Source organism: Sphaeramia orbicularis, chromosome 4, assembly GCF_902148855.1.
Source record: "Sphaeramia orbicularis chromosome 4, fSphaOr1.1, whole genome shotgun sequence".
In the NCBI taxonomy this organism is placed as follows: Eukaryota; Metazoa; Chordata; class Actinopteri; order Kurtiformes; family Apogonidae; genus Sphaeramia; species Sphaeramia orbicularis.
Genome location: NC_043960.1, coordinates 12,100,462 through 12,122,028, shown reverse-complemented (window position 1 = coordinate 12,122,028; position 21,567 = coordinate 12,100,462). Strand labels below are relative to the sequence as shown.

The window sequence follows — 21,567 nt, the reverse complement described above, 5'->3', positions numbered from 1 at the left end:
CACATAGACACACATGTACACACACCCATACACAAATTGACCCAGGACCTTTTAGGAAGAAAGACAGCACTGATGCACACAGCTGTGGGTACTTACTCACCCTTAACCTTCCCAGACATGGGCACACACACACATGAACACACACACACACACACATGCATGCATGAACACACATACACACATGAACACACCATCCTAAGGCATCCAGTCTGCCAAGAGACTGATGCTGCAGACTGCTTTCTAGGCTGTCTGGCAGGTTCAGTGTGTGCACATGTGCACGTGTGTGTGAAAGAGATTTTATTTTTATGTTCCCTGTGGACTCGAGTATCCCCTTAAGAATAAAAAAAAATGGTGCAAGTGAGCAATTTCCTTGCCCTTACTCTGTATTTTTTAGTTTTATAGTGAAGGTCAGAGTCACATTATTTCAAGATGAGGGCACAAGTGGAAGTTGTGTATGTGTGTGTGTGTGTGTGTGTCACCTATTGGATCTAGTCAGTCAGAAGAGGGTAGATAGTGGCAGACAAAATGTAGCTGGACATTTAGGCTTATTTGTGCAGTTGTTGTGTGTCGCTTGGCATAGTACCAGATACACTACAAACAAAAAGTTGAGGATATTTTTAATTTTTTGGCTATTTTTTTCAGTTGGGATTCTTGCACAGCACTTTTTACTTTTTTGTGTGAATTGAATTGAAACTAATTTTTTAATGACCACACATAGTTTTATTTACAAATGGCAAAAATGACACAAAAAAAGACAAAAAAAAAAAAAAGAAATATCCTCAATGTTTTGTTTGTCGTGTATACAGTATGTCATGAAAACATTGAAGGATTTTTCAGAAAACTCACTCTATCATACCGGTTACCCCAAATGTGTGTATAGCTGCAGACTGTACAGACAAATAAAAGAGGTGAACAGAATACAAAGCTGCATATTTTAGGGTTACTATATATAAGAAGAGTGCATTGGTGGGTTGATTCTGTATGTAAAAGCTTTCCTTGGGTGCAATAAATACTTGATGCATTGGTGTGAGACAAACGTCAGCAAAAACAGAAGCACCACTTTGGAAAAACACTCCACACCTGCATCCAGAATGACGATTAAGTAACAGTAAGCAGTAAAAATACTCACAAGGATGACTGTGTGACCCTTCCAGGTGTTAAAATATTGATATGTGTGTACGTAAGCACTGATGTAATGTTGAAACTGATCTCGGTGGTCAGAATACTTTATTACTGCACTCTAATTGTCCTTTTGAGGTGGGGTGAAGTGTCCACTTTAGGGGAATCAGATGATAAAAACGCATTTTCTTAGTCAAGTCTCTGAGATAAGGTCTGATATGAGAACAATTTAGCCACAGTTTAAATTGCTTTATTGTGTTTTATCTGCCTAAGCTGGTTTGAAGTAGGGGGGGATTAGACAAAGCAGTGCACCAATCAGAAGCGTTATTTTCATTTCATTTTTTAAAATTAATTTATTTAGACAGGGACAATGCACAATGTACGTTAACCTTAAAAAGGAGAGATGTAGTGTGCCAGGTTGTAGCACCAGTGCTAATGTCCACTTGTAGTCCCTGGGCAGGCTGATGTTATCATTACAAAAACAGACATGAGTAAAAACTAGAACATACAAAAAGCAGTAAAAAATGCATTTCAATAACTCCATCTATATAAAAAATTCATTCACATCCAACCATTCATTTTTATTCGTCCCCACTGCAGTTTGTCACACTTTAAGCATGTTTACATTACTTTACTTTGTGGCTACAAGTTTGATTCGAGAGTAGCTGTTTTTTCACCATGCGGGAGAATGTGTGATAGTTTGTAATTATTAGTAGCTCCGTTGCTAATGTTGGTAATCCGTTGGTTAAAAATTCATCAAGGTAGTTTTAATTAATAGGAGAAGCATTCAGTAAAACTATGTATTATCAACAAAATACACATAGAAAATGACAAATAAAAGTAGTCATTGTGCAGTAAATGGTCCCTCTCAGTGTTTTACTATTGCATATGATGTTATTGGATTCATTTTAGTGATGCATTAGACTAATGCATATCCTGCCTTTTAGTGCTCTAGATGTTTGAGCTCATAATAATTCATAATCACCTTATACGTGATTGGATATTTTAACATACAGAAATGCAACATATTCCATAAAATCATCATATGTTTGTGGTATTCTTGTTATGTTAGAACTAAGTTTCTGTAAAAAAAAAAATATATATATATCAGCTTTCCATATTTGGATAATTCTAAGAGTGTTTCTTTTTTTTTTTTTTTTTTTAAGAATCTGTGTCACTTAAGAAGCAATTTTCTGCAAAGTAATGCACAAACACATCTACCCACTAAATCCTAAAGTGGCGTTGCATGCTTTTCACTCAACAAGAAGAGGACAAAAACTGGAATGAAATGAAAATGGGTGTAAAGTAACTAAAGCTGTCAGACAAGTGGAATGGGGGGAAATGTACAGTATTTGCCTCTAAGCTGCAGTAGAGTAGAAGTATAAAGTTGTATAAAATGTTCAAGTGAAGGAGAAGTAGATTAATTTTTTATTTGAGTTTCATACTGTCTCAAAGTTGAACTCTTAAGTACACAAACCTGTAACCTTGTGTAAAAAAGTTTGTTTAATAGGAATATATACAGTATGACTTATTATGTAAGAACTGTTACGTTGTCATTTAACCCTGTAACGCCAAACGTATCATATTTGATACGTGACTTTTGAAGCCCTCTACATGATCAGTGTGATTTTTTATTTTTTTTTCTTGAAAAACCTGATGTATACAATTAGATACATGCAATACATATATAGTCCACCAGGGGGAGGAATTAATTCACCAGAGGCATTTCCAGTGACACTACATGACTGTCATTAGGCCCTTTTCCACCAAATTACCAGGAACTTTTATTACCAGGAACTTTTTTATCTGGGTAACCTGTGTGCTTTGCGTTTCCGTCACACCCAAAGTTCAGGGTAATTTATTCAAATCAGGCTGATGATGTATGGGGGAGCTTTAAAATAAACTGCAGTACAGTTCAGGTACATTCAGAAACAAAGCTCTAGCACAATAAAATTACACAGTACTTTTAAGTGGATGGTTTGGGTTTAACATTTTGCTGGTTGTTGAATCACTTAATCCATCTGGAAAACATTTTAAATGATGTGAACCATCATTACATATGGTTAATTAATGAGGAAGGAGGCAGAACTTTGCCAATTTTGAAAAGGAATTACCAATTTGTTAAACATGTTTGTGTTATATTATGTTTTTGTTTGTTCAAAAATAATAATATTTGAGCATTAAGACCTGATGTATCAAATAATATACAATGGATATTATGATTTTAAAATGTTTTTTTTTGTTGTTCAGAAAGACCAGTAAAGGCTCTGGTTTCGAAGAACTGGAATTTTCTGTCAATGATTTAATGTTTCAGGCTTTACAGGGTTAAGCGTTATACAAAGACAACAACATATGAGATAAAGTAAAGTAAAAACTGTATGTGTGCATTTACAGGTTGATTTTTAGCTGTAATAGTAGCTTTAAGGTTTGGTGCCAATGCTTTCCTCAAATCCATCTATTAATTAATTTTAATTAATTACCTAATTAATAACAGCTTAATGAGTGTGTCTGCTCTGTCTTGGCAGGTGAGCATCTGAGGATGTGTCCCCAGGGTCCGACCTGCTGCACCAGTACCATGGAGGAAAACCTAGCAGGTCTGAGCTCCCGAGAGACCGAGGGCCTGATCAGAGAGGCCGGCAGGTCGCTGCAGGCGGCCTTCAATGCTCTCTACAGGAGCTTTGACAGTAAGTAGTGTGTGTTTGTGTAAGCGTGTGTGTTTACAGCACAGAGACTCATTACTGACTGTGCTCAATACCAAAGCTTCAGCAGCGAGCCTAGAGGATTGTGACATTTGTATGTTGTGTATTTGTGAGTTTGTGCCCTGACTGTTTTCCAGCTACTCAGTGCCACTGCTTTGATAGTGAGTGTGAGTGTGCGCAAAGAGAAAGTGTGTGTGTCCTGCGCGTCAAGGGGACCCCTGACTGGGTGTTATAATGAGAGCAGAGTCAGCCAGACACAATGAAATGTGATAAGCCGATCCCCTGATCTCAAAGGAGCGCACACACATATACACACTTGCTTACTTTCATGCACACGCACACACACACACACACAAACAGAGGGGTGTCCCCCGGGGCAGTGGCTGGTTCAGCTAATGAGCAGTTGACCCACTGAGGAGCCGAGTCTGCAGATCACTGCACATCAGAGAAAGAGAAGGATGGAGGGAGGAAGAGAGGCAAGGAAAAGAGGGAACGACTGAGAAGTGACACTGTTAACAACAGGGACAGAAAACAAATGCAGCAAGTGAGAAACATGTCATTAGTGATGTGTAGAAACAGTTAAAAAAAAAAAAACAGGTTAAAGAAACAGAAACAGATTGCAGCGGGAGGACTAGTCAGAGGAGGAGGAGGACAGTATTATTAGTCTGAAGGCAGCAGGCCACCTCAGTAGCAGTAATGTGGCCGTCCATCTGGTTGTGGTTAGAACAGGCTGGCACTGGTCCACAGCCTTTGAAGCATGAGGGAAAAGCCCAAACCAATATACTGCAGAGACAGCTCGTTGACTCCCTTATTCTCTCCGTTTGACCTCTCTATCGCTTTGTATCCATCTGGTTCGGAGGAAATTTCAAAGAAACCCTTGCCAATGTCGTGAATTTAAATTGGATGTGCTAATCACTAGGGCCGCTTTCTGACCATCGACACTTTACAACACATCAGTATGAAAAGAGCTGCTCAAAAATTCAATAATTGCAGTGACATTCAATAAACTGCTCTGCTCTGTAATCGTGACAACAAATAACGCGTATGTTTGCTCATGTCAGCGTCTATGTCAGAGAAGCAAATCAGTCGATCTAAAAACTCTTTCCATATTCTTCTTGTCGACGAGATTAGTAGAGTGCGCTTTCTGCAGGACTGACAACACAGGTAATAGATAAACCACAGCGTATTCAATAAATAAAACTAGAGATAGCCTTTTTATCTGGTCCCAAAGCATCAGCACTGATTCAGATAATGACCATTAAATTACTTTGGGATTTGCAAGTGGAATGTATAACTGAAGAGCAAAAAAAATAAAAAATAAAAAATCATAGGTCAGAAAAGTAAACTTTGCACTATACAATCACCTTAGTTTGAACTGTTGCATATTTATTCCATGAAGGGTTTTATGTCTTTGACTAATGCTGGTTTTCCAATGTCAGTATGAGCTCAACTTGCCCTGATTTTACTGAACTTGACTTGGTTTTTACCAGTTCATCTCCTTAGCGATGCCCTGTAAACATATTGTGATATCATCTTCAGCCCAACTGAGCTAATGGCCAGTGAAGACGTTAGAATTTTGGAAACACTGCTGTTCCTGGGACCTGAAACATAGATTTAGAGATTCCTACTGGGTCAAAACATAGTCATGTCCCATCAGAGAGCGAACTTTAATTGATTGTCATTCCAACATTTATTTTAGTATAAAGTAGCTCCTTGTTCTGGATAATCCCTTATGGTCCAACTAAAGTAAAAATGAATTTAAAGTAAAAATGTGGATCATTTAGCAACACTTATCTGTCAAATTATCTCTAAAATGTCCCATCAGAGAGATTTAAAATATGAAATCACTCTGATGTGACGTATGCGTTTTGACCCTACTGGAGAAAATAAAGATGATGATGTATCAAGCTAGAGCCTTCTTGAACTATAACATACATTTTTGGAGGACTCCTGCTTGATATAATCATATAATGAAGTCCCACCTTGTGACATGATGATGCATATACAGTCATATATAAAAATATGTAGACAGTAACACTATTTTTTAGTTCTGCCTCTGTACACCACCACAATGGAGCTGAAGTGCAATCAAGATGTGATTGAAGTGTGGACTTTCAAAAATGCTACATTAACCATTTAAGAATTATAATCATTTTAACACACACTTTGTCTATTTTCAGAGGATCAAAAGTAACCAGACAAACTAAATTCATTATAAATATGAGGACTGTTTATGTATTGATGCTGCAGTGATTCAAGACCACTCAATCTGCATGGATTTGCATGATGTTTAGTTTCACTTTTCTTGGAAACTTGGTGAAGGTGGTACTAAACACAGGACCAGCTCCAACACTGGAAAAAATCTAAATCTTACCAATTGTATTTGGTAGATTTTTGATTTTTTTTTTTTTTTTTTGCTTAATTCAAGATTTTTTTTAGCTTAATTCAAGAAAAAAAATATGCTAATGGAATAAGTGAAAATTATCTTGGTAAGATTTGTTGAAATAAGATTTTCCAGATCTATTGTCTAAAAATAACTTCTCATATCTCCCTGAAAAGTTACTCTTTAGGTGATTATCTCTTATTTTAAGTGTGATGATATATTTTGACTAGAAATGAGAAAAATACACTTGGTAAGATTTAGATTTTTTCCAGTGAAACTACTGTTATCTATTGGCCTTTAAAAACCACTCAACCTCTAATTAAAACCCTGAGGTTTTAGAATAACTCCTATTGTAAGTCCAATCTTACCCATTGCTAACAATTGATTTGAGGTGCTCCGTGAACACACTCTCAACAGATCCCTCAGATCATCATGTAAACATCTTTCCATTGTAAGTAGAATACATTCTAGATCAGTTTATTGTGCCTTTGGTCATTATCATTGTACAGCACTGTATATTTGGATGACTTCTGTATTTACATTTAAGCAAATATTCCCATCAATGTTAAACTATAACATTATTCAATACAATGGGCCATTTCTTTTGGTCACCCGTCAGTGGCATCATATCCCCTTCAATAAAATATCAATACATTACCTCTAATATAAACATTATTTCTCCCTCAGTCAATGGTGATGAAAATAACTCTGTTTATTCCTATATCATTTTTATTGTTTTGATTCACAGACCCCTAGTGGCAGAAAACTGTTTAACCGGTTTAAGCCTCCTCCATGTATTGTGATGTGTGAATAAACTTGACTTCCTCTTTTCTCCTCTTTCAGCCTATTTCACTGAACTACACAGTCGTTCGGAGCGCTCCCTGCAGGAGGTACTGGCTCCCCTCGGCTCTCTGTACTCGCAGAACACCCGTCTCTATGGTGATCTGTACAGCGATCTGCGACAGTACTATCGGGGTTCTGCTCTCAATCTGGATGAAACCCTGTCAGAGTTCTGGTCCCGCCTTCTGGAACGTACCTTTAAAAGTGCCGCCCCAAAAGATGTGAGTACTTCATTGTGGGAAGAAGTCAGCTAAGGTCTGACAGTGAAGAAACAAGACACCAAAATGAAAATTAGATAACTTAGAATAGAGCAGAGAGTTTTCTGTTTGCTTCTCTATTCATAAGGGATTCATACAACAAAAAAGTTGGCTTTTACACTGCATGGTAATAGCTTGGCTTCGACTGTACTTGATTCTTCTCATTTTTGGTATAGGGTAATTCATTTTCTTTCTTAGATATAGTACCTCCTTTCGTTCCACAATGTTCTTTGGCAAGTCTGGATGGATGAATGCAAATGCAATGAATCACTCTCATCTTTCGCTTTTGCAAAATACTGTCAGGGGAGAAGTTGTTTTCGCCAAACATACGCATGAGAACGCGTGCCATGGTATTAAAATGACTAGATGCATGTATTTGTCAAAACTTGCCATTTGCACCATGTAGTTGCAGCTGAGTTTGCTCTTTCAAAACAGTAACATACAGATGGTGGAAGGGAGGAGAATGTCAATCCTGCCATTAGGCGACTGAAATAGTCACACTTTTTCTGGGCAAGTACATCCTACAAACCAGACTAGTATGACCTCAAGATGCAAATATATGTGATACATAAAAATATAGCAGAAAACAGGTACTGCCTGATAGAAAACCAAAAAATTTAGTGGAATCAAGTTAAGTCTGTACCATGTGATGGAAAAAGGTCAATATTTTAGGACAAGTGTCAATCTCATGTCTGACACAAGGAGTTTATAGTCATCTTTATTTGTAACCCTTGGCCATAACACAACTTCATATATGATCAAAATATACAGTTCTCATTCGTAAAACACAATACACTGCTGACATATATGACCAAATACATAAAATGAACATTATAATGAACTGAAATGGCTGCAGTTTAAGTTTGTAACTACTTTCAGAATTTTGATGCAGATTTAGATCACAACAGTGTGGTATTTTATAGTCAAATACTCCAAGTTTCTCTGTTACTGTGTTGTTTTTTGATCTATGTGGAGAGAAGCTCTGGGGATGTTTGACAACATATTTGAGAAAACAAAGATGAATCTCACACATTAATGCCATCAAAGAGGTTTTCTGTCTATTACACTTTTAAATGATCTGCAATTATAGTCAGAAAACACTGAGTCATGCTAGATTTGAACAAAAATAAGAAAATAACTGAAATTTAAGAAGACTCCACTGAAGGATTTTGTGACCTTGTCTTGCTTCTACCTCTGCTCCCTCTCCTTCGCCCCTGCTTCTGTTTAGGCTCCTACAAATACACTTCTGTATGTGACAACTGATAAAACTTCCATTTTTAGACATGTCGCTTGGACTTAACAATGTTTTTTCAACTATTATCACACTCACATGCACGCTGAATATTCTTCTGATAGTGAGGGTATTTTTAAATGTCTTTTAATAGCACGTCTCCAGGCTGTCCTCGGGGTTGAAGACGTATGACTCACGGCTGAAATCTGTAGTTCTTGTCATTCCTATCTCTTTCACCTCTGTGTTATCTAATAACGGTGAAATACCTCAAATAAAACGCAGCTCTCACACTTTCCCCCTCTGTCTGGCAGGTCACCCTGTCAGAGGACTACCTTGAATGTGTTGCTAAGCAACAGGAGACGCTACGACCATTTGGAGACGTCCCACGAGACAAAGACGAAGGTGATCCGGGCTTTTGTCACAGCCAGGTCGTTTGTCCAGGGGCTGATAGTCAGCGGAGAGGTGGTCAGGAAGGTCTCCCAGGTGGGTGTGTATGTGTGTGTGAAAAAGAAATGGATGCAGTGAAGTGAGACTGACAGACAGGATGTGTTAGAGAAACTGAGTTTGGGAGCTGATGTTTGTGTCTCTGAGTGTGTGTATGTGTGACTCAGGCCTGCTGGGTTGAATCCCAAGAAAGGAGATGTGATGGATGCGTGGTCGTCACACCCTAACTGCCAGAGAAAATGTCTCCACCCTGAAAATAAAGCACACAAAAATCATCAAAAATTAAGTGTCAACAAAACAAAGCCCTCATTTGGAAGGATGACAGTGTTGTGGACAAATTATGCATGTGATGGGGTTTTTTTTGTTTGTTTTTTTTGCACACAGATTCTTCTTTGTGTTACACTTTGAAAAGGCTGCAGTTAGTAATGACTTTTAATGACATTTCACACACCCATTTTTTAATTTATGTCTCTTAAGAAAAGCAGCTCGGCCAAATTTAATCCTGATTCATTTCACTGAATGGTGTCTAAGCTTTATTTATTTAAGTGATTTAATAATTTTAGTGAAATGTGTACAATGGGACAGAGGACATCATGTCATTTTGTAACATACATTATGACTGTGAGGGTAGATTTATTAAATCTATCAGCACTTGAAGCCACAAAACAGTAATGCAACTTGATTCAAATTCATGCAGACATTTATGCTGACATGACTGGTTGTTCAATCTGTCACTGCATAGAAATCGATGTGTGAAGAGCTGGTAAAAAAAATTAATAGCATGACTTAAATGAATGCGCTTAAATGTAAGACATGTACACACATCAGTGGGTTTCCAGCTCAAGTAGGGGGTATTGGAAAGGTGAGATGTATCAGAAAGGTAACTCCTCTGTGAAAGTGGACACTTCTCACATCCTGCAAACATAATCAGAAACTGACAGTGACTGACAAGCAAGGCCATGCTGTCATCCGTTTCAATTTGCCTCACATTACTGGCTCATTACTGCCCTCTAGTGTCCATCTGTCTTGTTCAGTGAAAATACCCAATGAAGAATAGACTGGATTATACTCCTGTTCCTCATGCGGACTGTCCTCTCCGTCCACACCAGGTGTCTCTGAGTCCAGAGTGTGGGAAGGCCTTGATGAAGCTGGTGTACTGTCCTCATTGTCGCGGCATGCCGTCCATCAAACCCTGCTCCAACTACTGCTCCAACGTTATGAAGGGCTGCCTGGCCAACCAAGCTGACCTGGACTCTGAGTGGCAGAACCTTATAGGTGACAAATTTGAGTTTACTCTCATATTTACAAAGAATAGAATGCAATACAAATAGTTTCGTACTTGAATACTTCTCTAAAAACTGGAATAGACACTGCAAGTCACTGAAATGCATTTGCGGAAAAAATTATTAGACCATCAAAAGTCATCAAAAGCAATGGTTATGCAATCAAGTACTAACTCCTGTGTGTATCATGTGGCTAAAACAGACAGAAAAGAAAACATGGAATGCCTAAAAGCACTGTTTTTGTCAGCACAATGCCATAGATATTGATGTAAGAACTGAAGTGATTTTGGTTATTATCAGGAAAACATGGAAAATGGATAGATATCAGCTCTGAAATTAAACTCTTATGAGCTATTTTTGTTGTTCTCATTATATTATCCCAACAAATGTACCTTTAGTTGTACCAGGCATTAAAATGACCAAAAAATTTAAGAAGCAAGGGTGGTCTAATAATTTTTTCCATGACTGTATACTTATTTAAATTAATACTAGTATGTACTAAACACTAGCTTCTATGAAGTATCTAACAATGTCCAGTAACATATCATATCTTCCAAGCCTGAATAAAACGAGCCAAACATGCACTTGCAGCAAGTGTTGTCTGCAAGAATGTTTTGTTCAGATATGATAATATGATTTATGAGTAGTTTTAATCCTCAGTAATATTTTGCTGAGATTGCCATAGTGATAAATGTACTGTTTCTACTGTATGCTGCTGAATATAAATGCATTCACTAAAATAATTTCTCTAGGCATCCTACTGTTGACATGGCACATATTTATTTATAGCCCTAACAGGGGTTTAAGTATTACTGTACTTTTAAATAGGTCACTCAAAACTCTTCAGTTTGTTCATTGTGAGTTTTAGTTCTGCAATTAATACTTACTTTCAATACAGATGAAACATATGATCATTCTGCTGATTACCCATTCAATTTTCTGCAAAAAAACAGCATAAAATGTTTTTTATTGAGCCAGCAATCAAACATACCCTGAGCTATTTGGCACATTTGCTTGAAAGATGATTAAAACAATTAATTGGTTACCAAAAATAGTTGCCAATTGATGCTTTTTCTTCAGCTAATTGAGTAATCCTCTTATCGTCGCAGCCATAATGAGTTGCAAAAAGCATACGGGACAACAAAAAAATCTTGCTGATGAGATGAATGTTTCTCCTCGTCTCCTTTCAGACACTATGATTCAAGTGGCGTCGAGTTTCAGCACAGAGCCCACGTCTGGATGTGGTTCTTTCTTCCATCCCGGCTCGGATCTTTGAGGCCGTCTATTACTTACAGGAAAACATGGAGACCTTTACTGCGAAGGTAAGATAACATTGTCTTATCGCTGCTTCTGAATTCACACAAACAGTACGACTGGACAAAGAACGCCTATAGCGGAGTGATTCACGTCAGCCTTGCTTTGAGTTCAAAAGTAATTAATGGATGTGTTGGATCATACAAAGCTATTAATTATTCACATTATTATTTTTTTCCAATGAACCTTGAGGGGATGGTATTCATCAGTGTGTCCCAGTGGGAATGGACTCAACCTTTCATCATTCTGTGATTGCTTTTCTAGATATGTCCTCCAAATGTGCCAACAACCACTAACAGCCTGCCAAGCAGACACTATCTACATTTTAGTTTATGTGTAAACATTTACTGCATTCTTGTTTCTAAAAGTAAGCAGTCTAATTCAATAAATATATTCTGTGAAGTCTAAGTATTGAATTTTTAACACAGTAAAATAATTACTACAATGTCCTTGTGATTAAATATGTGCTGGTCAAACCCAAATGACCGTTGAAACAACAAACATTACAGTGCAATCTGCACAGGTAATATGGATTATGTGATTGCATGGACGCTACGCAAGTCATGGTTCATCCTCGTCATTAAATATTTATTGAACTGGGAAGGTCACGATGCCCACAAGACGAAGTGATGTTGTAAAGCAGTGGTTCTCAACCTTTTTTCAGTGATGTACCCTCTGTGAAATATTTTTTCAGCCAAACACCTCCTAACCAGCGCAAAGCATTTTTGGTTGAAAAAAACGACTTAAAACAGAGTGCTGTGTCATCAGTGTCTGATTTATTAAACTTTGGAACTCCATTTGTAGTGGTCACTCTTGAACTATTTGGAAATAAAAGATATAACTAAAAAAGAAAGAAATAATTAACTTAATTATAAATAAAGATTTGTGCACATAAAAATAATTAGCAACATAAAGTGTCCTCCTTTGGGATCATAGTAAAGATCTGTTCTCAAAACATAACATAATAATCTTAAAGATACAGCTGGAATTTTGCCAGCTCTGGTTTGGCCTTGTTTGCCACTTGTCCCTCCGTGTTTTCAAAAGAATTACGCTTCAACCACAACTCCATTGTTTGAGTTTTCAAGTGATTGACAGGTGATGCTAGGTGGCATATGACAGGTTGGGTCGAACCATTCTGGTATGGGGGAGACTCTGGGTTTTTAGGATGATGAAATTGAACAGTCTATTGAATAAAAAAATAATTTTATGAACTTATGGGTCAAATCACGCGCCTGTTGACTTTGAATCAAAAATTAGAATTGAGATAATGATTTCAAACTTTTTGTAGTTCAATAGTAACATCTTCAGTTTCTAAATCCATTAAAAATTTTCCTGAAATATTTAATTAATTTGATAATTAGAATAGAATAAGAATTTTTTAAGGATTTTTGCATGGATGCTACTTTTTAAATATATTTTAAATGTGACACCACTCTGACTTAATGATGACTTCAGCTTCAAATATATTAAAACCCACAAATGACTATTTATGCATCTTATGATGAAAATGAAAATGACAGTTTTACCCAAATGTCCTTTGTTGCAATCAAGCATGTTGTTTTAATGATAAATCCTCAGGGGGGTCCTCCACACTGGGAGCTGTGTCTGGTCTGCTAGTGGGGGTACTGTCCTTGGGTCCCTTTGGCCCGGCTGGCTGGGGGTCCTCCCTTCGATGTGGGGGTCCACCTGTCTGTTGGAGTCGGGGGGCCTGGGTGCTGGTCCCCCAATGGCACGGTCTGCGGCTCCTCCCAGTGTGGACGGCCCCAAAGGTGGCGTTTCCTTGATCCTCAGTGCCATGCCATGTCTCCCTGTTGTGTGCGTGTGTGTGCGTGTGTAAGTGTGTGGGTGTGTGTGTGTGTGTGTGTGTGTGCGTGTCTAGTATGGAGGGTGGGAGGGAGGGGTTTTCTCTGTAATTGTTTTTCTGTTTTTATTGTGTGTTTTTAATTCTGTAAAGCACTTTGTGTTGCATCTGTGCATGAAAAGCGCTCTATAAATAAAGGTTGATTGATTGATTGATTGAATGAAGTTTTGCACGTATGTAAAGGGGCCTAAATAGATAATAGTGTCCACAGATCCTTAAAAAGTCTTAAATTTGATTGTCCTAAATTATTTATCCTTGGAAATGATCATTAATTCTTAACCCAAAAATCCCAAACAGCTGGTGGTGACCAAAACCATCTACTGATCTAAACTGTTCATCCACTAATCCTATCAATACATGTAAATAATTAGTGTAAAATACAGTTATTCATCTTTTCATGGTCATCAGATATGACCCATTTGGACGTTCAGAGGCTCCGTAGTGAACGTGGAAACACCGTCATCTTCCATAACATTTATTCACCAGTAAAACCCATGGAGTTGGATCAATGACAGTAGATGGACACACTGGGTTTATGTTCAGTTAATGATGTATTTTACTGAAAAAGTTACTTTTTCTTCAGTTTTCTCTGTTTCTGATATAATAACCCTCAACTTTTATGAACATCTACATAATCAGTAAATTAAATATAGGAAAATACATGATTTACACTGAATAACCACAAAAAGCAGAGGATAATATTATAATAAATGGTGATAAATCACTTAAGAAAAGTTAAATATAGAAAAAACTATTTTGGTATCTGCCATATAAGTAGCATTAGGTCTTTATGGGTTAAATCTGTCACTCAAAGATCTTAAAAATTCCACAAGCACAAATCATAAGTAAATAAATGCTAAATTTACTTTGGACATATTTGTAAAATTTGTACAATATATGTCATTAGTTTGGAATTTTACCATAACAGCGGTGGGAATGAGTAGAGCCTGTAACAGTCATTCATGGATGGAGGGGTTCAGGTATAAGCTTCAGCAGGTTGAACATCTGTAGCAGAAACATTAGTCAGAGACAAATGGAAATGTAGCATTAGCTGGAATGCAACATGGTTAAGACTGATTCAAGAACATAACTATGAGGCTCCTTGTACTGTTATTTTTGTGAATTAAAATTGACCAGACAACTTGAAAAATGTCTTAAAAATTCATACATATTACTTCTTCAAACCTGCAGATGCCCTGTAGTCTCTGTAAAAGGAGATTAAACTGGCTACTGTGTATTAACTCTGCCTGTGTTTATGTTTCTGATCTGAAAAACTGGACTATCTTCTTGTCCTTGAGTTGGAAATTTTAGATCTACAACCTTGTTAGGCTCATCCCAGTATTAAATTTGTTATATTGCAACCTTGTCCTTCAGTCAGATATAAAGATTTATTTGTATTTCTGCCTTTTTATTAGTTTTTGCACTAGGCAATTTAAATTCTACATTCCAAACTAACACTTTGTTATTGGGCTGAAGAAATAAATCCATTCAGCCGTCCTTCCAGTTTGAAACTCTTGTTTGTGGCGACATCTAGTGGATATTTCCAGTGATCACAGATATCGTAATTCAGGCTGAAAATTTAGTGAAATATTTAGATAGACCATAATGTTAATAAAAACAGTACATATTAAAAGGTGCCGTGCCTGTGTCTGTATGTGTAGGTGTATCAGACATGTGGAAATCCAGGTGAACCAGGAACAGGAAGTCCCAGCCTTCATGACCAGAGGAAGAAGAGCGGATCCTTGACTGCTTCAGAGTACAAACCATCCCCGACCGCTGGACTCAGGCTGGAAATGCAGGTGTGTACGTGTAATGAAAAGGATGAGTTTATTTGCAGTATATGGACAAAAGTATTAGGACTCATTGAATTCAAGTGTTTCATGGCAAACAGGAGACTGCGGCTACAGAATAATAATGATAAAGGCCATCATATACTTTTATATTGAGATAAATATCATTGCAATAAATGTATTTTTGAGTTATTCAATGTAATTTTTTTTTATCAGTATAAGAATGATTTTTCATGTTCTCATAAAGTAATTATAACCACCTGGATCCTTCAACTCTCACTTGTCTTTAACCCTTTCATGCATAAATCAAGATTTTTTTTTTTTGTGAGTGTTTTTATTCCTCTTAAGGCATGAAATTGAATTTTTTATGAACCTACTTTTCATGGAATTACAAAAATATCCACTCAGCTGGAAACTGTGTTTAATTTTTGAAGCAAATAAACATGCATTTACTGATATACTGTGTGAAAACTATGAATAAAATATTTTAAAATGCTGCTAATCTGATATTTTGTCACATTTAACATACTCTAAAGTTATTATTCACTTTATGGAGATACTATGCAAAAAAACAAAACAAAAGAAATAGAAACTTTTTGTTTAAAAAAACCTGTTAATTACAGTCTCATAATAATAACAAGGAATTGATTTACTCTCAAACATGTTCCTGCAGATTAAGTTTATCTGGAACAGCACAGTTACAGTAATGGTATGAATTGCAGTGTATGGGGATGATGCATTTAAGCGTCCACTGTGTTGGCTGATATGGAACTAAAACAATAAAACCCATGAATATACAAGAGAACAGCTGGAGAATAACTGTCCACTGGAGTGACCACTATGCATGAAAGGGTTAAAGTTAAAATGAATACTCACTGCAACAATCAAAATCTTACCAAGTGTATTTTTCTCATTTCTAGTCAAATCAATTTTACATTTTTTTTTTTCTTGAATTAAGCAAAAAAAAAATCTGCCAGTGGAGCAAGTAAAAATTATCTTGATAAGATTTCATGAAATAAGGTTTTCAAGATCTATTGTCTGAAAATAAGTTCTTATATCTCACTGAAAAGTTACTCTTTAGGTGATTATGTCTTATTTTAAGTGTGATGAGATATTTGGACTAGAAATGAAAAAAATACACTTGGTAAGATTTTGATTTTTTTTTTATGTTGGTTTGTGATTAGTGACAACAACTGACACAAACATTTTTGTCATAATAATATTACAAATCAACAGGAATGGGAAGTCCTACAAGCTGAAGGTGTTATGTCTCAATAATTCTGTCCAGATTCAGATTCAGAAAATTTTTTAATCCCCCATACGGGCAATTCATTTGCAGTTTACCACAGACATCAGCCCACATCCAAAGTGCAATGTGACAAACATAAATAAATCGGTGTACAAATACAAGATTATTGGAAGCAACTACAAATAAATGCATTTAAATAATCAACAATAAAAAATCAATAAATACCATTGCAGACTAAAAAACCCTATTGGTTCTGCTAACATTTTATATCTATCTATCTATCTACTATCATCTATCTATCTATCTATCTATCTATCTATCTATCTATATATCTATCTTATCTATCTATCTATCTATCTATCTATCTATCTATACTATCTGTCTATCTATCTATCTATCTATCTATCTACATCTACACACACACACACACAGTACAACTGTTAAATGAAAGAAAAGCTCCAAAACTACTAATATCCAGACCTGAGACCCACTGAAGTCTTCTAGAAAATGATGTAGGGGATGGATAGTATCAAAAACTACCAAAGAAACCCAGCAGGATAGGCATAAATCAGTCAACAATATTCTGAAAAACTGGTGGAGATTAAAAAAAAAAAATAAATAAAATCCTGTCTTCCTAAGGTAAAACTTGTTTTTTTTTTTTTTTTTGTCCTATTCAAAGTCTGAAAGTCGTATCTTAAATAAGTCAAAAACATGCCAATAAATAGCGTTGTAATAATACCAGTAATCTCTTCATTTTTACATTGTATGCTATTATTATTTTTTAAATAGTCTTAACATTTGTCTCGGTGAGTTTTTGGGAATCACAACAAATTCTGATCATCTGTCCTCAGGTATCAGACCTGTCGAGTAAGCTGAGGGAGATGAGGCAGTACTGGATCCAACTGCCGGTGGCACTTTGCAACAAACTGGCAGCAGGAGGCACCAGTCAAGATAAATGCTGGAATGGTATAACTAAAGCAAGGTAAGGAAAAACTGTCAAATTCACTTCAGCCCCACCCCCCGGAGGCGGAGGTCTGCGCTCTCCGAGTGCTTTTCTAGTTTTCTGATGTTTTACCCTCGCCACTGTCACCAGTCATAAGTGTTTGTTCCTGGAGGATTCTGTTGGGTTTCTGTAAATTGGCTTAAAATTTGATTTGATTGGATCTATCTCCCTTTTATGTGAAGCACTTTGTAACATGTTTTAAAAAGTGCTATACAAATAAAGCTTTACTTACTTAGGTTTCATTCAACACATACACATGTCACATTTCTGTTTGTGCTGCTTCTTCATGGGGACAGGGATTTTTGTGTCTTTTAAAGTGCACATATTTCTTATATTTTCTTGATGAATGTGAAGAAAAGAGCGTGAGAAATAAACATGTATGCTCATTTAAAGCCTGCAGAACAACAAAGGTATAAAGGTGGGTGCATCTCAAAGGGTTTATCTTAATACGTTAAGTAAATATATCATTGTTGTTTGTAAGGCTGTTATCTTGAAATTATGTTAATCAGTATATTTTTTTATTTCTCTCTTATGACCTAGTCTAGGGGTACTAAAAGGGCCTAACATAAAAGTAACTCCCACTCGAATCCCACTCCCAAAGAAGACTGTGACAAGACTTTTAAATCCAAAAATAAGCAGCAATTTACATATATTAACCCTTTCATGCATAGTGGTCACTACAGTGGGCAGTTTTTCAAAGCTGTTCTCTTGTGTATTCATGGATTTTATTGTTTTAGTTCCATATCAGCCAACACAGTGGATCATCCCATACACTGACATTCATACCATCACTGTAACTTTACTGTTCTTGATAAACCTCATCTGCACTAACATGCTTTAGTGTAAATCAATTGCTTGTTATTGTATTATTATTAGACTGTATTTAACAGTTTTTTTTAACAAAAAGTTGTTTTTTTGCATACTATCTCCATAAAGTGATTAATAACTAGTATTAGTGTATGTTAAAATGCGACCTCAGAAAACATCAGATTAGCAGAATCCAAAAAAAAAAAAAAAATGTTCATAGTTTTCACAAAGTATGCCAGTAAATACATGTTTCTTTGTTTCAAAAATTAAACACATGGTGTCCAGCTGAGTGGACATATTTGCAACTCCATGAAAAATGGGTTCATAAAAAAAAAATAAAAAAATGTTGAATCGCAAAGCTTTTTCAAGCCTAAAGAGGAATAAAAACACTTCGGAAAAAAATCTTGATTAGGTTCTCATAATTCATGCATGAAAGGGTTAATGTTTTGCTCTTGAAATAAAAGTATTTTAGAAAAAAAAACCCTATCTAAAGCTACAGGAGGCCTTATGGCAAAGTTACTACAATAGACATGAGTTCTGTCACCATCAAAGCCCACTTGTATCTTCAATAATACTAAGCAACAAGACTCTTCCGCTCTGTAAGCAGAAGTATATGGAATATAAGTGGTCGTTTCTTCCATGCACAGCGGTTTTTTAAACCCGGGTGAAATGCACATGCACAACCCTGCACATTTTTCATCCTCCTTTAACCCATGTGTAAATGGATTATAGAACAATTTGATGCCATGTTGATGTGTCTACACGCCGTCCCGTTCCGCTCTACGCATACACACCCTTAAAGTGGCCGGTTTTACGACACTGATTTATCCTGAGCAGAACCATCAGCAGTATACAGGAGGGTTCTGCTGAGGGGAACGTGAAAGGCATGAAATATAGATAGGTGTGGATGTGTGTGTCTGTGAATAATGTGAGAAGGGCGATGAAATATAGATGAATCGCTGACTGTGTGTGGGACAGATTAAGGAAATATACCATTTGCTCTGCAGGGAGTGAAAGAATTACATCAGTAATGAAGTGTTCAAAAGTCTGCTCTACTGCGACACCTGGTGGATTTCACAACAGATCAATAAATTTCACACGAGAATATACAACTTTAGTAAATTCTTGACAGTAGATGACACATAGGGTTGGAAGTAAGACAGGGTTGTTTATGGTTTTAAGAAGCTTCAGCATCACATAACTTAACCCATAAAGACCCAGTGCTACTTTTATGTCAGTTCCAAATTAATTTTTCTCTCAATTTAATCTTTAAGTCATTTATCTCCATTTAACATAATATTATCCTGTGTATTTTGTTGTTTTTCAGAGTATTTTCCTATATTTGATTTACTGATCATGTAGATGTCCATTAAAACTCATATTAAAATTGAGTGTTATTATATCAGAAACAGAGAAAACTGAAAAAAAGTGACTTTTTCAGTCAAATCTGTCAATGACTGATCATAAACCCAGTGTGTCCATCCACTGTCACTGATCCAACTCCATGGGTTTTAATGGTGAATCAGTGTTGTAGAAGTAAGTGTGGTTTATGGTTTTAAGAAGCTTCAGCGTCACATAACTTAACCCATAAAGACCCAGTGCTACTTTTGTGTCAGTTCCCAAATTAATTTTTCTCTCAATTTAATCTTTATGTCATTTATCTCCATTTAATATAGTATTATCCTCTGTATTTTGTCATTTTTCAGAGTATTTTCCTATATTTAATTTACTGATCATGTAGATGTCCATTAAAACTCATATTAAAATTGAGTGTTGTTATATCAGAAACAGAGAAAACTGAAAAAAAGTGACTTTTTCAGTCAAATCTATCAATGACTGATCATAAACCCAGTCTGTCCATCCACTGTCACTGATCAAACTCCATGGGTTTTAATGGTGAATCAGTGTTGTAGAAGTAAGACAGTGTGGTTTATTGTTTTAAGAAGCTTCAGCGTCACATAACTTAACCCATGAAGACCCAGTGCTACTTTTGTGTCAGTTCCCAAATTAATTTTTCACCCAATTTAATCTTTAAGACATTTATCTCCATTTAATATAATATTATCCTCTGTATTTTGTTGTTTTTCAGAGTATTTTCCTATATTTAATTTACTGATCATGTAGATGTCCATTAAAACTCATATTAAAATTGAGTGTTATTATATCAGAAACAGAGAAAACTGAAGAAAAAGTGACTTTTTCAGTCAAATCTATCAATGACTGATCATAAACCCAGTCTGTCCATCCACTGTCACTGATCCAACTCCATGGGTTTTAATGGTGAATCAGTGTTGTAGAAGTAAGACAGTGTGGTTTATGGTTTTAAGAAGCTTCAGCGTCACATAACTTAACCCATGAAGACCCAGTGCTACTTTTGTGTCAGTTCCCAAATTAATTTTTCACCCATTTAATCTTTAAGACATTTATCTCCATTTAATATAATTATCCTCTGTATTTGTTGTTTTTCAGAGTATTTTCCTATATTTAATTTACTGATCATGTCGATGTCCATTAAAACTCATATTAAAATTGAGTGTTATTATATCAGAAACAGAGAAAACTGAAAAAAAAGTGACTTTTTCAGTAAAATCTGTCAATAACTGATCATAAACCCAGTGTCCATCCACTGTCATTGATCCAACTCCATGGGTTTTACTGGTGAATCAATGTTGTAGATGATGACAGTGTTTCCAAGTTCACTACGGAGCCTCTGAACATCCAAATGGGTCATATCTGATGACCATGAAAAGATGAATAACTGTATTTTACACCAATTATTTACATGTATTGATAGAATTAGTGGATCAACAGGTATTAAACAGTTTAGATCAGTAGATGGTTTAGATTAACGGTGGATGTTTGGGTCTTTCAGGGTTAAATAAGGCCTGGAAGCACATGATGCCTGTATTTCTTCTTCTTTTAGGACCATGCGTTTTAAACCATATGTAAAACACTTTTAGAGTCTTCAGTACTTGCTGTTTAATAGTAAATACTTTCTTTTATCCTGTAAGACACAAGCTTTGAATCTGCCTGTAGCTGGAGATTTCAATTGTACACTAGACCCCAATAAAGCTCATCATCACATTCTATTATAACCCACATTAAAAGTACGGCAACAATTCAACAGTTAATTAAAGATTTAAATTTGACTGATATATGGAGAGCTAGAAACCCTGATTCTTTAACCCTTTCATGCATGAATTATGAGGACCTTTGTCAATATTTTTTCTTGAGTGTTTTATTCCTTGTAGGCGTGAAAAAAACAATGCAACTGAAATTTTTATGAC

The 21,567-nt window shown here is 36.1% G+C and overlaps 1 protein-coding gene across 1 annotated transcript in view; it reads left to right on the top strand.

The window, feature by feature from the left end:
- Nucleotides 1-17,456, top strand: part of LOC115418296 (glypican-1-like) — a 60,397-nt gene extending 42,941 nt beyond the window's left edge. The window contains 9 exon segments of the mRNA XM_030132712.1: nt 3,645-3,803; nt 7,045-7,262; nt 8,841-8,920; nt 8,922-9,012; nt 10,083-10,248; nt 11,447-11,490; nt 11,492-11,578; nt 15,093-15,230; nt 17,322-17,456. Of these exon segments, the coding sequence (XP_029988572.1) occupies nt 3,645-3,803; nt 7,045-7,262; nt 8,841-8,920; nt 8,922-9,012; nt 10,083-10,248; nt 11,447-11,490; nt 11,492-11,578; nt 15,093-15,230; nt 17,322-17,456 (1,118 nt within the window).
- The last annotated feature ends 4,111 nt before the right edge of the window (nt 17,457-21,567 follow it).